At 42.6% G+C, this 14,264-nt stretch overlaps 1 protein-coding gene across 1 annotated transcript in view; it reads right to left on the reverse strand.

Moving 5' to 3' along the window:
- Positions 1–14,264, reverse strand: part of PAPPA (pappalysin 1) — a 181,553-nt gene that overhangs the window by 111,724 nt on the left and 55,565 nt on the right. Inside the window, exons 4-6 of the mRNA XM_037400862.1 lie at positions 11,362–11,655; positions 7,146–7,338; positions 523–644 (exon numbers count right to left, since the gene is read on the reverse strand). Of these exons, the coding sequence (XP_037256759.1) occupies positions 523–644; positions 7,146–7,338; positions 11,362–11,655 (609 nt within the window). The remainder of the gene's footprint in view (positions 1–522; positions 645–7,145; positions 7,339–11,361; positions 11,656–14,264) is intronic.

The following is a 14,264-nucleotide window of genomic DNA, read 5'->3' on the forward strand; positions in this document are numbered from 1 at the left end:
CATGCTCTAAGAGAAACGGTAAGAATGACACCTGAAGTAGACAGGGCTTGACGTAGACACCTGCCTTCATGCTGCAGAGTACTTGCCCAGAGGGCCATCTCCTCTCAGCCTGTCTGCTGGAGCAGCCCATTACTATTGAATGGAAGGGAAGGCAGCAGAAATCAGGCCCAAATAAAAACCAAGCAATTATTCACTTTTGGAGTTGGAGTAGAAGGAGTAAACAGCTCCCCTGAGGAATTCATCTGGCAGATGTGAATGATCAGCATTTCTTGGCACTCTGCTGCTTTCTAAAATTCAGGTTCAGCCTCTGGAATTCATTTAATTCATGGGCAGGGTCAGGACACGGGGACCAAAACACAGGTATTTCAGCCAGTGGCATTACTTCAGGGCACAGTGTACTCGATCTGCTACAAACAGGTATGATCAGTCACTCCCGGATTGTCCCACTGGTTTTGTGGCTCTTTTTTTGCTCTGGCCCATCTTGTCCCTCACCATGTCTTTGTCCCCAGCCCTGTGACTCACCTTCTGCTTCCCGTGGGCTCCAGTGCCCAGAGGGATCGCAGGGCATCGGAGAAGAGGCGCTGAAGGCGTATTGCACCAGGACTCTTCCTTCTGCACACAGATCACATGCTGATCCCACTTCTCTAGGAGGCCAGGAAAACAGGAAAACACACCAACTTAGTAACAGCTGAATGAGCTGCTTATTCAACTATATTAAAAGCAATAAGACTTTGAATTCAGTTTCACTTAACCCTCTTTTCCTAAGGCACTGACAAGAGTGTTTTCTGACGTTGACCTTCTGTAGGTTTGGGCTAACAGCCTGTGTAGACGGCATCTGTGAGTCCGCCATCCAACATGAAATGACAGGAACCTGTGAAATCACACTCAGCTATATCTTTTTTTTTTCCCTTCCTCCCCTGCACTACAACTGGATCAAACCCTGACAAAAGAAAATACGTGTTGCTTAGTGGTTAGAGCAGAAAAATTGGCCTCAGGAGATTTCAGATCTATTTTTGTTCCCACCATGGATTTATTGCTTGAACTTGTAGTATCTGTAGGCCTTGGGCTTACTGGTGATTAGAGGAGAGAGTGAAGTCCCAAGCTCTGAGAACATCAGACAGAGCTGCTCTGTGAAGCACAGCTTTGCTAAGTATGCAAGGAGCCACTTTTGGAGGTACCTCACAGCCCAGCTCACCAGCCTGGCAAAGGGGTGGGTTCTGAACATACAGAAAAGAACATGCCCTTAATCCTTTTTGCAGGGGAAACCGGATTCAACACCTGGCAGCTTTGATACCAGTGGATGGCTCTTTGAACTGGAACATCTTATGGCTCCACGTCATCAGATGGCATGACATGGCTTTCAGAACGGCACTTCACTGCCCAACACTAATGTTACTTCACCTGCACATCACTTCCAGTACCAGCTACAGTCAATAAAGTACTATGAGCAGAAGCGGTTGAACAGGAAAACCCAGTCAAACACCGATTCACAAACATTTTTGCTAATACACTCACAAGCTCTGGGTTTAAGCTGATGTAGATCTGAGTAACTCTAATATCTTCCATATCATTAAGCTGATTTATATCACCTGAGGATGCAACTCACACAGTTCAGCCCTACGTTCCTCAGGTTCATAAAATTTGGAACCATGTATGACCCATAATGTGTAGTTATTCATCCCAGTAAGTTGTTTATTATGCAGAATTCATTGTTCTGCTTCAAGGAACACTGCCCACTCAAAAGGAAAAAAATTAATTACCTTAATGATTAAAGGCACCTAGGAAAGGATGGAAGTTTTCAGCAAACAAACTGCGCGTAGCACACAGTGTACTCTCTAAGCTATCCAAGTAAGTATGGATTGAGTCATCAATTATTATAATCAGCTATGCAAATTCTAACCATCTCCCATTGTGCAATTTATTTCAGCACTGCTTTACGAAGGGCACTGTGATCCTCAGGCAGAAGTTATTCTGGATCCTCAGTGAGGACACCAGGACTGTAAATCTACTCTTGCAGCCCTCCCAGGCTGTGTGATCTCCTTTCCCATTGGTGGTACGGATGACACGCTCAGCTGCTCCACAGCTTTGCATCTCCTATTTGTTGACAGGGATCGATCTGAAAGTCAACTTTCTGTTGGATTAATTAGGCGGAAGCAGAGATTGTCAACAGGGTGGGCTTGGAATGGAACCGGTGGTAAAACTCATATCCATTTCAATATGGCCCACAGCCACCCTACAAAGAGATGGTAAATGACAGAGCTTGCAGACAGTGCAGAAAGGGATGCACCTGCTGAAAACATCTGAAGAATAAAATGTGGCAATGAGGTAGAATAAAGAAGAGGGAGGCAAAGGTGCCCTCCTCTTCCTTGCACGATCTGTAGCACCGGTAATGAACAAATTTGGGCATGTTGCGAATACCTTCTCTCCCTGTCTCACTTCACCCACCTGCACTATTGGTATGACACTGTCTCCCTGCTTCATTTCTTAGCTGTCTATTCAGCAGTGCTTTAAGTGTCTAACTCGGCTTGTCTAAATAATATATGCAAAAGTATTCAAGAATCCAGAATAAAAGGTACTGAGAAATCAAAACGTAGGATTATTATTGTGCAGTTGTTTTTCAGACGCAGCCACCAACAATCAGGATAGAAGTCCCTGCAATAGTAATCTCTCAGTTTCTCTACAAAGAGACTCCTGCATTAGCACTTGGTCCTGGATGAAGACAGGGCTTTGAAAGCCAAGTTTCCACAATTAGGACTGCTTTTTACTCAAATTAGCAGCTATACAATTTCATCACAGGCTGCCATGGTGGAAAAAACTGTAGGCTTATGGACAAACATTTCCTTTTACCAGCAAGGACTTGGAGGTAAGAGAAATCACAAGGAGCATCATGTGGGAAAGGCTATGAGCAAACTTTCTCTTTTTACTTTTCCAGTTTGGGAGCCAAACTCAACCCTGATGTAACTCCACTGGCTGAAAGGAGTTACACAGGGGATGACTCCTGGGTTAAAGTTTTTGGTCTGCAGACGCTTGCACACAAATCCTACAAACAGCCATGAATGTCAAAACTAATTATGGCATCACATTTACAGGCTTATGAAATTCTAAGCCAGATCCTTACACCTTATGCAGCCACTGACATCAAGACAAAATGAGCGTAAACTGGTTCAAAACACTATTAATTAGTTAACAATAGCATATCTGACAACTTGTACACTGGTGCACATGACTCCCCAAAGTGCAGGGTGATGGAAAATCTAGACTTCTCTGTTTTCTAATAAGCCAAATACTGGGGAAATTCCAGTTTATGAAGTTCAGAGCGCAGGAGGAATTCATTCCTACAGCATGATATTTCAGTGTAGTGGATTCAAAATCTGAAGATTACTAGTGAAAAACAGACAATTCTCTTCAGGGCCAGCACCAGTTCAGTGGGGAACTCAAACCCAGTAAAAAACTATCATTCCTTTCAGTAAAGACTGCCTGTTTTCAGACTAAATTGTATCTGCTTACTTGAAATTCAGAATTGATGCTTTCCCCCTCTAAGGCACAGAAACTTCCCAGCAAGGTTTAAGCAAGTGATTATCAAGCCCAGCCATCTAGATCTGGGACAACATACTGACCAAAATGTTTGCTTGCTAAGAATGAGATAGAATCAGATTCATGGAAATGAATGCAGTCACCTCAATGAAAACTTGGAAGACCAGATGCATTCAAACTTTTCTGTCCAAGCAGAATTTTCTGCAGAGCCCTATTACAATAACTGTTTACATCCTGCCTACGCATATCAAACAGGAGGCGCATGAATGGATGCTTAGCGACAGCAGATGAACGCATCTAATAGATGCGGTCAGGAAATGAATAGGGTTTTCTTTTTCTCCCTTGTTTTCACTTGTTTTGTTGCCTCTATTATTATTTTATTATTACATATTATTATATGCACATGTGACATTTTTCATGCTTTTATTTAATGGGAGGATGGAGAATGGTATTCCAATCCTGTGTGTAGTAGCTACAAGAAGAAATGCTGGTTCTTGATATATTTGATTGTTAGAGATGTTTAGAAGCTCAACCAGCTGGTGAAGCTTAGGGTCAAACACATGCTGGCAAATGTGCAGGTAAATGACTCTCTAGAGTCATATAGTGGACACCAGTTGAACACACTAAATAAGTAAGGATGCTATATCAGGAAGAAAAGCACAGCACTCCGCACACAGCTCCTGTGCACATCTTGCCAAGGTGTGAGGACACAGGATAGCCAACCCCAAATTTACAAAAACTATGAGTTAGCATTACTGTCTGTCCCCAAATCCATGTAATTAATGATGTAATTCCTAAAACCGAGGCCCTAAGAGAAAAGCACCTAATATGTGGCAGCTGTGACAAAGCTGCATCTAAGCAGGGAAAAGGCACATGGACTTGTACTTCCATGCTTCATGTCCCTTCAACCGCAGACCTGTCAGGATCTCACCCATACATACAGTGTTACATTTTTAAACACAAGGCTAAATTTTCCTTTCTTAACTTTCACTAAGCAGAGGTCACTGCCTATGCACAGCTCTAAAGAATAAAAGGGGCATAAAAGGAACTTGAGTTACACTGAGTGCCTACAGTAGCATTGTCATTTGGATGAGGAACGAGGTTTTGAAGGAAAAATCTTCATCTTCCCTGCTTAAAGCAGCCCTAGTGCACGGATGCTGGACCCATTTCTGCCTGAATCCAGAGTGGACATGTGCTCCAGGACCACACCTGATGTGCTACAACTGCTGATGGGGCCAGGCTGAAACAACCCCCCGAAACCCCTACAGTGTTGACGTCAGGTTTTCATTAACAACTGTTTTGCGCTGGAGATCTACTTATATTGGGCCACAATACTTGCTAATGTAGCCAGAGCCATTCAGCCTTTTAAGGCAGTTCTACACTGTCAAAACAGCATGGAAGGGGCCTCTGTGCATTAGAAACCAGGCCCAAGGCACTCAGCAGTTGAGTATCAGTCTTCTGTTTTTTACATGAATAGTCCCATTGAAGTGAATGAGTTTATTCATTCAAGTGAGGCAAGTAAAATTTGGGCCATGGTGTGCACTTTGTGTAAAAATATCTGCAAAGATTTACAGTATTCCCACACACAGATAAGATTATACTCGGCCAATTTTACCGCCTACTTGTCTTGCACAGTGACCCAATTTTACAAATTGATATAGGCATGCAGCTCTAACCGAGCAGTGCTGGGCACATCGGTGCTGGAAGTTCAGCACATGAGCTTTTCCAGTATTAGTCACTATAATACTACTATCATCCTTGTTTTGATTAATATATCAGAAATGTGGGCATGTTTTAGACAGGATCACTTATCTCTCTCAGTAACATTTTCACATGGTCACAGCAACATTTCTGTATCTATTAGCACTGGGAATCTCATTTTAACAAGGAGTTGGACTCAAAGTACTTGGGGCTGTCTCTTTAAATCTCTTCAGTAATACTGAGTACACAGATTTGAAAACCCAAAGGACTTCTTTTTCCTAGAAAATTGCTATTTATTTAACATATGATAACTCTGTTATGAAATTGTAGATTTACCACGCTATCCACTGTATGTTATTTAAGAAGCAACTAACTAGAGGTTATTAAGAACATATTGATTGAGTTATAAGAAATATGTAATAAAGACATATTTGGTTACATAACAATTAGTGCTGTATAAATGTGTTTTAAGAGGCAGATGGTATTTATTTAACACATAATAAGTATCTCCTGAATTCTAAATTAAATTGGAGAAACTTAATTTACCTAAAAATGATTATGGGCTAAAAAATCCTGAATTAATTTTCAGAACTTCACGTAAATCCTTTTCACACACAGGGAATAAAAGGATTCAGTTACAAAATTGTAATTAAAGCAAACACTTTTCAGAGCACGAGACCCCTCTTTATCAACTCCCAATATGATTTGATTGCCCTCCTCATATTAATTTGCAATAAAGGTGGAAAATCTCATCTGGGCAGAAAATACCAGCTATCTGTCTCTTCAGATAAAGTGCAGGCTGGCCACTGAAATGGCCATTGTGCACTAGCAGTGCTGGAAGGAGTTTCACCCCTCATGGAGGCAGTGGCTTTCAAGGTGCTCTCGCTGAACAAAGCAGCAGTGCTGAGACAGCTCTTTGGGTGCTAATATGCTTGTAAATTCAGCCTCCTGCGATACGTACTGCTACAGTCCTGAAGGACACTCGAAGTTTGTTCCCTATAAAATAACAAAGCAAAAACTGGAGAAGAGATGCAAATAGGGAAGGTGAGTTAATGGTACTGTGAGAATCAACCATTTAGGAAGTTCTGTGCTAGGACTCCCATAGCTCCTGCGGCTCATCCAAGAGCTGCATCAGACTATTTAGATGAAGTACCCAGTTGCTCAGGTCATGCTGGGGTAGAGCTGCACCGGCTATGAACTGCAAGGCGGTGTGACTCCCGTCCCGAGCCCTGCACTCAGTTCATCTGTCGTTACGGGTACCACATCACTGCGTGCCTGTCAGACACAAACACACACACACACTCTGACCTACATGCTCTACACAGGGTGCAGTAAGATGACGCTCACATGATATTCAGGGGTTTAGGTCCTTGGCTCTGTCTTGCTCAATTCCCATCTCAGACCTGCAGCTCAAGGAAGGAGGCAGCATTTGTTCCTCTCCCCGGCCCTGCCACCTCCTTGCCCTGGGAGTCTCCATTGCCCATCAGCTCAGTGTTGTCACGGGAGTAGAAACAAGATTCACTTTGTCCTTGCAAAGGAAACATGCAAAAGGAGGAGGGGGGAATGTGCCAGCAGAACTGAAGCCCACAGGTATTTGTGAGCAGCAATAACAGCAGGAATCACAGGGCCAGAATTGTTGATTGAAAATTACTCCCATAACATATGGAAAAAGATTTGCCCTTTACATGGCAAATCAATGGCCCTCAGCTGAGTGCTACAGGCTGAGAAAGGAAGAGCAGAAAACAGATCAATAACCTCCTCAGTATGAACCAATTTAGAAAAGAGCCTTAATCCAGACCGAGCACAGCACATGATAAAGCTGCGCTCCGCGAGTGGGGCCCCAGGCTGTCCCCCTATTTCTCCCCTCTCCATTCAGTTCAGTGCAGGAGTACAGAGCAGCGCGTGATCACCTTTCAAAGAAGTGGCCATCAATGGGTGGAAACCACTCCAGCGTGACAGAGGTGGAGGTCCGAGACACGATCTGGGGGGCAATTGCAATAGGAGCTGGTTTCTTTGCGGGCTGCCAGCTCTGATAGACGAGGTCCAAGTAGCAGTGCATCCTGGCCACTTGGTTGGGTGTGAAGGAGTCCGTGCAGTCATCGTCTGAAATTACAACAGAAACCACATCAACCACGTGGGAGATCAGGCAGGAGCAAGAGAATTACAACCCGGTGAACAGCAGCTCCTTGCAAGGGCTGGGCTGGGTTCTCGCAGCACTCGGAAGTTAATAACCTGTGAACAAATTAGTGCCATCATCACTCGTGGAGGCAGGTGAAAGGAAACAAACGTTAAAAAGGAATAAATAAATAAATAAACCTTCCCTCCCTCTTGTCCGGGATATATATGAAGCACCTAGAGATCATCCCTAGGTGAGACAGAGACACATGGAGGCGAAGAAGCAGAAAGCCCCAGTGCAGCACCTTCTGGTCACAGTTGGGGCTACCAGTGGACCTCTGGGCTTAAAAGAATTTAATGTCTAAAAGATTATCTCTGAGAGAGGATAAAAGGGCAAAGAACAGCTAGCATTAGCATAAAGGATTGCCTGAAATTCATGCAAACTGTGTGCAATAGAGTTTGACAGATTCCTTAGATTAAAAGGACACAGAATTTTAAAAATACATAATTTTTTAAAGTCCTTAAATTTTCTGATGAACAAATAAAAATGCTCTGAAAGATCAATTTAAAAAATAATTACTTTAAAATGTAAATTTTTGGTGCAATAAACCAACTTTATTTCTATTTTAAATCTCCCCCTTTCTGAACTTTTCATAAATGTTTTTGATGTTTCAAATTTGTTTTTCATTCAAAATGGAGAAATAATTTTGCTGGATAATTTCCCATAAATATCCATTTCTCATTTCATCTGTTTCTCCCAAACATGATTTGGCAACAAGAACACATCTAGTGTCCTCTGAACACAAGTAGAAAATTACTATTTCTCTATTGTGCAGATCACAGAAGGAATAAATATGTTGTGCAAAGTCACCCAGAAACACTGTGCTGAATAACACAATGCTAGCTCTTTAACCAGTTTTCTGGTACTCTTCCCATCAGATGGAAAGCTCTCAAAAACACGGAGCGTTGTTTCCCCTGTGCCGGCAGAGTTCCTAGCCCAGTAAAGCTCAGTCCCAGATGGGACCTCTGCACGCTGCTGTGATATGAAAAACAATGACAGTTTTGCACAGGTCAAGTAACACACTTTTCTGGGAAGATGCAGGTCACAAAGGCTTTTCAGAGAGTTGCTTGCATGCGTGTAAGTTGGCAGTTCAATATTGCAATAGTGTTACTAGATGCTCAGATGTCTTCAAGTCCATGCCCTGTGGAACTCAAGGGGAACAAAAAAATATGAATTTGTTCCAAAGAGAAGTGTGACTTTGCTGGCTAATTTAAAACCTTACCACATCTTCCCAGAGATGCAAGCAAAAGGAGACAGCTCCAGTCGGGATCCTGCTCAGACTACAGCCCTGAATGCAGCCCTACCACAGCGAGGACACGTCAGTTCACATGTTCTCCCGTGTCTCTCCTAATTCCACTGAGCAGCGAACCTCCTCTCATCAAACACGCACAGCAGATAGACAGACACCAGCAGCTTGAAAATATCTACAAATCCCTGTGGGTATGCAAAAAGCTGCTTTAATATGACATCTCTGGATTTCCTCAATAATTATCGATGGTCTATCCCTAAGCATGCTGTACAAGCCATAAATATTCTTCACGGAAGCACAGAAGGAGACAAAGGCCCTTAATAGCCATCATAAAGGAACAATAAAATATATATAGGACAAAGCAGTGAGACAATGGCACAGGAGAAAGATGACCTGCATTCTCAATCTGTTTGAACATCAGCACAGGCTGTGTCCTGGGGGAGGGGAAGGGAGGGGAGGCAAGGGGGAAAGGGATCTCACTTGATCACTTGATTTCAAAAAAGTTTCAAGATCCTCAGATGAAGCAGTAACTTGAAAATTCAAGAGATGTTGCTGGGATGATTATTCCAACAGAATTCAGAGGCAGAACTACTGCTGATTTCATGAAGAGTCATCTAAACAACTAACTTATCTTTTTATTTGGGAACACCATGGCTATTTGGACTTGTAAAAATAATTTACAAGTCCAGTTTCTCACACTCCTTGATCTTCTGGACATCGTAACTTGTGATTTCAGGGAAAGAACAGTTACTCCTTAAGTCAGTGCTTTGCTGCAGAGCTGGGGGTAACTGGACAGATGGATGTTAGAGACAGACAGATAAACACAACACAACCAAGCTGTATACAAGCAGCAAAACAGAAAGGAAAGAAAGGCAATGTCTACAGCTGTATGACCTCAACCTAGTCGTTTCAAAGGTATTTCTATAGCAATTTGATATCCTGCTATATTTTTATTCCACTGGCAACAACAGAAAAGCAAACAGATTCATGCATGAGCTCTAGAGATACCCATCATGTCGCTTCACTTCATTTTTCAAGAAAAAAAAAAAAAAAAAAAAGGTTTCTGCTCGGAACACCAGCAGGTAGGTAGCTCCCCAGAGCAGATACGTATCTCTGTGGTCTGCCTCTCTCTTTAAGATCTCGAGAGAGTTGGCAAGGCAAGGTCTGGCTGGAAGAAAAGACCTCAGCATTCGGAAATAAGCATGCTCCACCTCTCATCACACAGACATGAGCAGATTTGGTGGAGGGATATTGTCATCTGGACTGGCACTGACTTATCCATGTGATGTTACCAGGAGGCTGTATCAGGCAGTAAGACTCTGCCCTACCGCATGCACAGAAGTGCACAACATGCTGAGGAACTGACTCAGTGTGTGTATGCTTGTCCCTGAAAACACCCTCTAAACAAATAGAAAAATAAAGAGAAAACTAAGCATCACTTTTAGCTAGTGCCATGAAGGGCATAAAAGCATTTCTGTTATAAATCATTTCAATCTGTGCCCCAGATGGCATTAAACACTTTGCTTCTCTACAGTTTTATTACAGAATAAGCACTCCTATGACCTTTTGAGTGGGCAATCTGTGTTTTCGCCTGGAGTATAAAGGTGCCCTTCAGTGGCTAGAAGTGTATTGGTCACCTTTAAAATGTTGTTGATGCTGTCAGCTCAGTGTCACAGACCTTCATCAGGGCTAGATGTGACCCAAAATAAGGGGAAATATGACCCAAGGTATTCCCTGTTCTTTCTGGGAAATAACAGAGAATCCTTCAACTCCCCTTGAGCTTCCAGGGGTGCAGCAAGGACCCTACCCCACCCCCATCTGACAGGCAAGGGTCACAGGAGCTCATGCCCTCTTTGCATTATGCTAGACTGAGGCTGAATGCCATGAACCAGCACCCCTGAACAACACAGTTGTGCCTACAGAAGTCTGCAGAGTTAAAACTACAAGATAAGGCTTTTGCTTAAGCAGCTTGTTCCTCTTGGAGGGGTGATTTTATGGCACTGATATGGAGCCTTTAGTTCTTTAGCCTATAGTCCCAGCACAAATCAGCACAGCACACTGGTAGTCTTTGACCAGAAAAGCAATCCTGATCCAGGTACTATACTAGTATTCACACTCTAATGATGAAAAACAAATGTGAGTGATTTTAGCTGAACCACAGCAGCTCCAAATCAAACAATAAACATGGTATTTGAACAGACACCCGGAGGGATGAGCAGTGTCTCATTAGATGTCTACCTAGCACAGGTGTATCCTACAGCCTTGGTAGTACCAATAATCATCTGACATTCAATATCTCCTTGGGAGAAGGTAAACAATCTCTGAATTTGGGTTTTCAAAGAAGACCTCATAGATCAGGCATCCAGATCCCAGGGAAAAAGGGTGTCAAATTTTCTGTAGAGCCTTTAGAAGCTCTTTTCTTAATGTTTATTTCATTACCTCCTTCCCCCAAACCTTCTGCCTGGTCTTCCCATGAAACTATGTAAAGTTGGGGAAGCTGGGTAAACATAACAGGATAAGTGGAAGAGGTTCCTGAGGCCATCAGGTTTGTTCCCTCATCAAGCCTGATCCTAGACCAATGGACACACATGTCAGCATAAAGCCCTGCATGAGATGGACTGTAGGAATCAGAGTTAGTAGTGCTATTCCTTGTTCTTGCCCAACCACAGACCCCACCAGCAAACCAAGGAAACCCAAGTACCTGCGTAGCTCATGAAGTTACTGAATGGTGTGTTTAGGAAACTGTGAAAACCGCACGTGTCATTGCCAGGTCCAGGATCTCCACAGAGCTTGTGCTTAGGAGCAGGGTTGGTGTCACTGCAGAGGTCCCCGGTCTCAAAGGAGGGCTCCGTTTCCATGCACGGGTCGCTGCAGGAGAGGATCTCTGAGATTCCCCGGAAGACGTGATAGAGCCCCAGGCTGTGCCCAATCTCATGGATCATTGTGTGTGTGTGGCCAGGGATGCCATAGAAGGAAGGATTCAGCACAATGCCACCTGTGAGGGGAAAACAGAATAGCTTCTATGTTTGCCTTGTCTTCCTTGGAGGAGCAAGAGAAAGGGAAAGGAAGGCAATCCAAAGAGCAGATCCACTGGCAGTTCATCGGATTCTCTATAGCATAGACTGCTTTTTGCACCATCAGGCACATTGCTGGCTCAGAGAAACTGCACAGCAAGGTTTCATCTCACCTTTCATCTGGGGCTGTAAGGATGAGGAATCGTGGGACAAAGCCCAACACCTTAAACCAAAAACCAGTGACAGTCAGTCTTTCAACTGAATATGTTCAGTTTTCCTTGTTTGTTAACTTAGAGAAAAATCCTACCTGCAATTACTTCATGCTAAGCGATTTCAAATAATTTAACGTGCTTAAAGAGAGTGATTCTGCCTAGATGAGTGTAAGCAATGTATCTGATACCAAGAGTCAAACAAAACATACCTGGAGCACTCTCTGTATTCCACAGGGTAAAGTCATAAGAGAAGCCTCTTAATTTCTGAAACACCCTAAAAACTGCAGTAGGTTGCACCAGTAATTGCAAACTAATAGCTGGACAAAGAAATCAGAATACATCCAAGGCTGGAACAGTTTTTGCAGGGTGTGCTCTGATCATACAGACAGCTTTGAAGAAACTGTCAGAAACACACTCTGTTCATATACCCAGACAAGCCTAGTTTGATCTGAACTGCACAGTCCACTAATGAATATGCATAAGTCTAATGTGTCAAAAAATATGAAATCCTGGAATGTGATAGTTCTAAAAGAACTGCATGGTTGTTAAATGTGCTCAAAGAAAACTAATGGTGATTTTTTTTGTTGTATGAATTACAGAATGTGTAGATAAGCAAATAGTAAATTAGTGAGGCTTTACAGTATATTGAATTAATCATAAGAATTATATTTTTAGCTCAGTTAGATGTACCTTTGGATTTATGATATGTTTCATATCATCTTTATTTAGCTTGTTGATCTCAACTTTTCCAAGCCTTTTATTTAAAACTGTTTGTGAGACTGCTTTGTAAAAAAGATATCGTGGAAAAATAAATCTCAGATATGGTACACCAATAATTTAGTGACGATGAGGAGAAAAATGTTTCGGCAGGAGGAATTTTATCAGTGACTATCAGTAGTGCAGGGAAGATGAGATCATCAGATTCTGACACACTGTGGACTCTTTCTTCTCATCTGCCTGGAGACTTGGTTGCAATAACCCGGGAATTAGTGAAAAATAAGACTGAAAAGATCTTAAGTCATCTAAATTTCACTCTCAAACAATATAAGACCAATTAGGTCTATACAATCCCTCACACGTATTTGCCTAACATCTCTTCCTTTACATCCCCTGATGACATGACTGCCCCAGCAATCAATTTCAGCACTCAGTATCCTTACAGCTGCAAGGATTTAACTCACATCTGATCTGACCTGATTTTTTTGGCAATTTAAGTTCACGACTTCAGTCCTGCCTCACACGGATAGGAAGAGCAGAAGATGCTCCTCCGCTTTCATCAGCTTTTATTAGATTGTCATCATCCCCACTTCAGGATCTTTTCCTTCAGCCTGAATAACTGGAATCCATTCAACCTTTCCTTCTAGTGCAATCCTTCTTCTGGAGCTCCCTGGCTGTCCTTCCCCTTTGGTTTTCCCCGTTGTCTCACGTCTTCCTCCAAACACATTGTCCAAACACAATACAGTATTCCAGCTGAAATCTTATCAATGCTGAAGAGAGAGGAAGGACCACTTTGGATGTCCTGCACGGACACATGGATAAAGATCAATAGAGAAAAGATTTTCCCTTTGTGCATGGGGCATGTGTGACAACACACAACACAGTGAAGAAAAGTCACACAGGCATGTGTACATACATACATAGTATTAAAAAAAAAGGACTAAAAATCTAAATACAAACACAAAAGAATGAATAAAATCAATTGCACTGCAACACCCTGCCTATTACACCACATGTAGCATCTGCACATCCTTTTCACAGCACTAAACTGTTCCTTACACTAGTTCTCCACAATCCCAATTAATTGCATACAGACCCACCAGTACACAGCCACTGCGGCCCCTATGTTCCCTCTATCCCTCTCTCCGCCTTTATACAATACGTGCTCTGATTCCTCTGGTGCTTGGGCTCTACTCAGGTGGAGCCATTTACATGCAGAGAGTACCCTGGTATGTTTTGTGGGGGTTGTTTTCCCAAAAATAATTCCAGAGTTTGTTTTCCGATGGCAAGAGTACTGGTGGAATTCCTCAGCAGGATGTGCCTTCAAAATACAGGCTGGGTAAATGGTTCTGGCACTGGACAGCCCTGAGGCAGCTGGAGAGGGAGATTTTATTTTTGCCTTTGTTGAAAATTTATATTTTTCACAGCTGTCAAGAATCTAAATCAATTGCAGTTTTACAGAAAAGATAAACTCCCTCACGCAGACAATCTCTATCCCAGCCTTTAGATCTGCACCACAGGACATATTTCATATTTTTTATTAAGTACATATTGGATTTATAGAAGAGAGTAAAAAAGATTAAAGATGAATTCTTACAGACCAAGCACAGGTCTGGGAGGGCTATTATGACAGGAAATTATGACCATTATTTATTTATTTT

Source organism: Falco rusticolus, chromosome 9 (genome assembly GCF_015220075.1).
Source record: "Falco rusticolus isolate bFalRus1 chromosome 9, bFalRus1.pri, whole genome shotgun sequence".
NCBI lineage: Eukaryota > Metazoa > Chordata > Aves > Falconiformes > Falconidae > Falco > Falco rusticolus.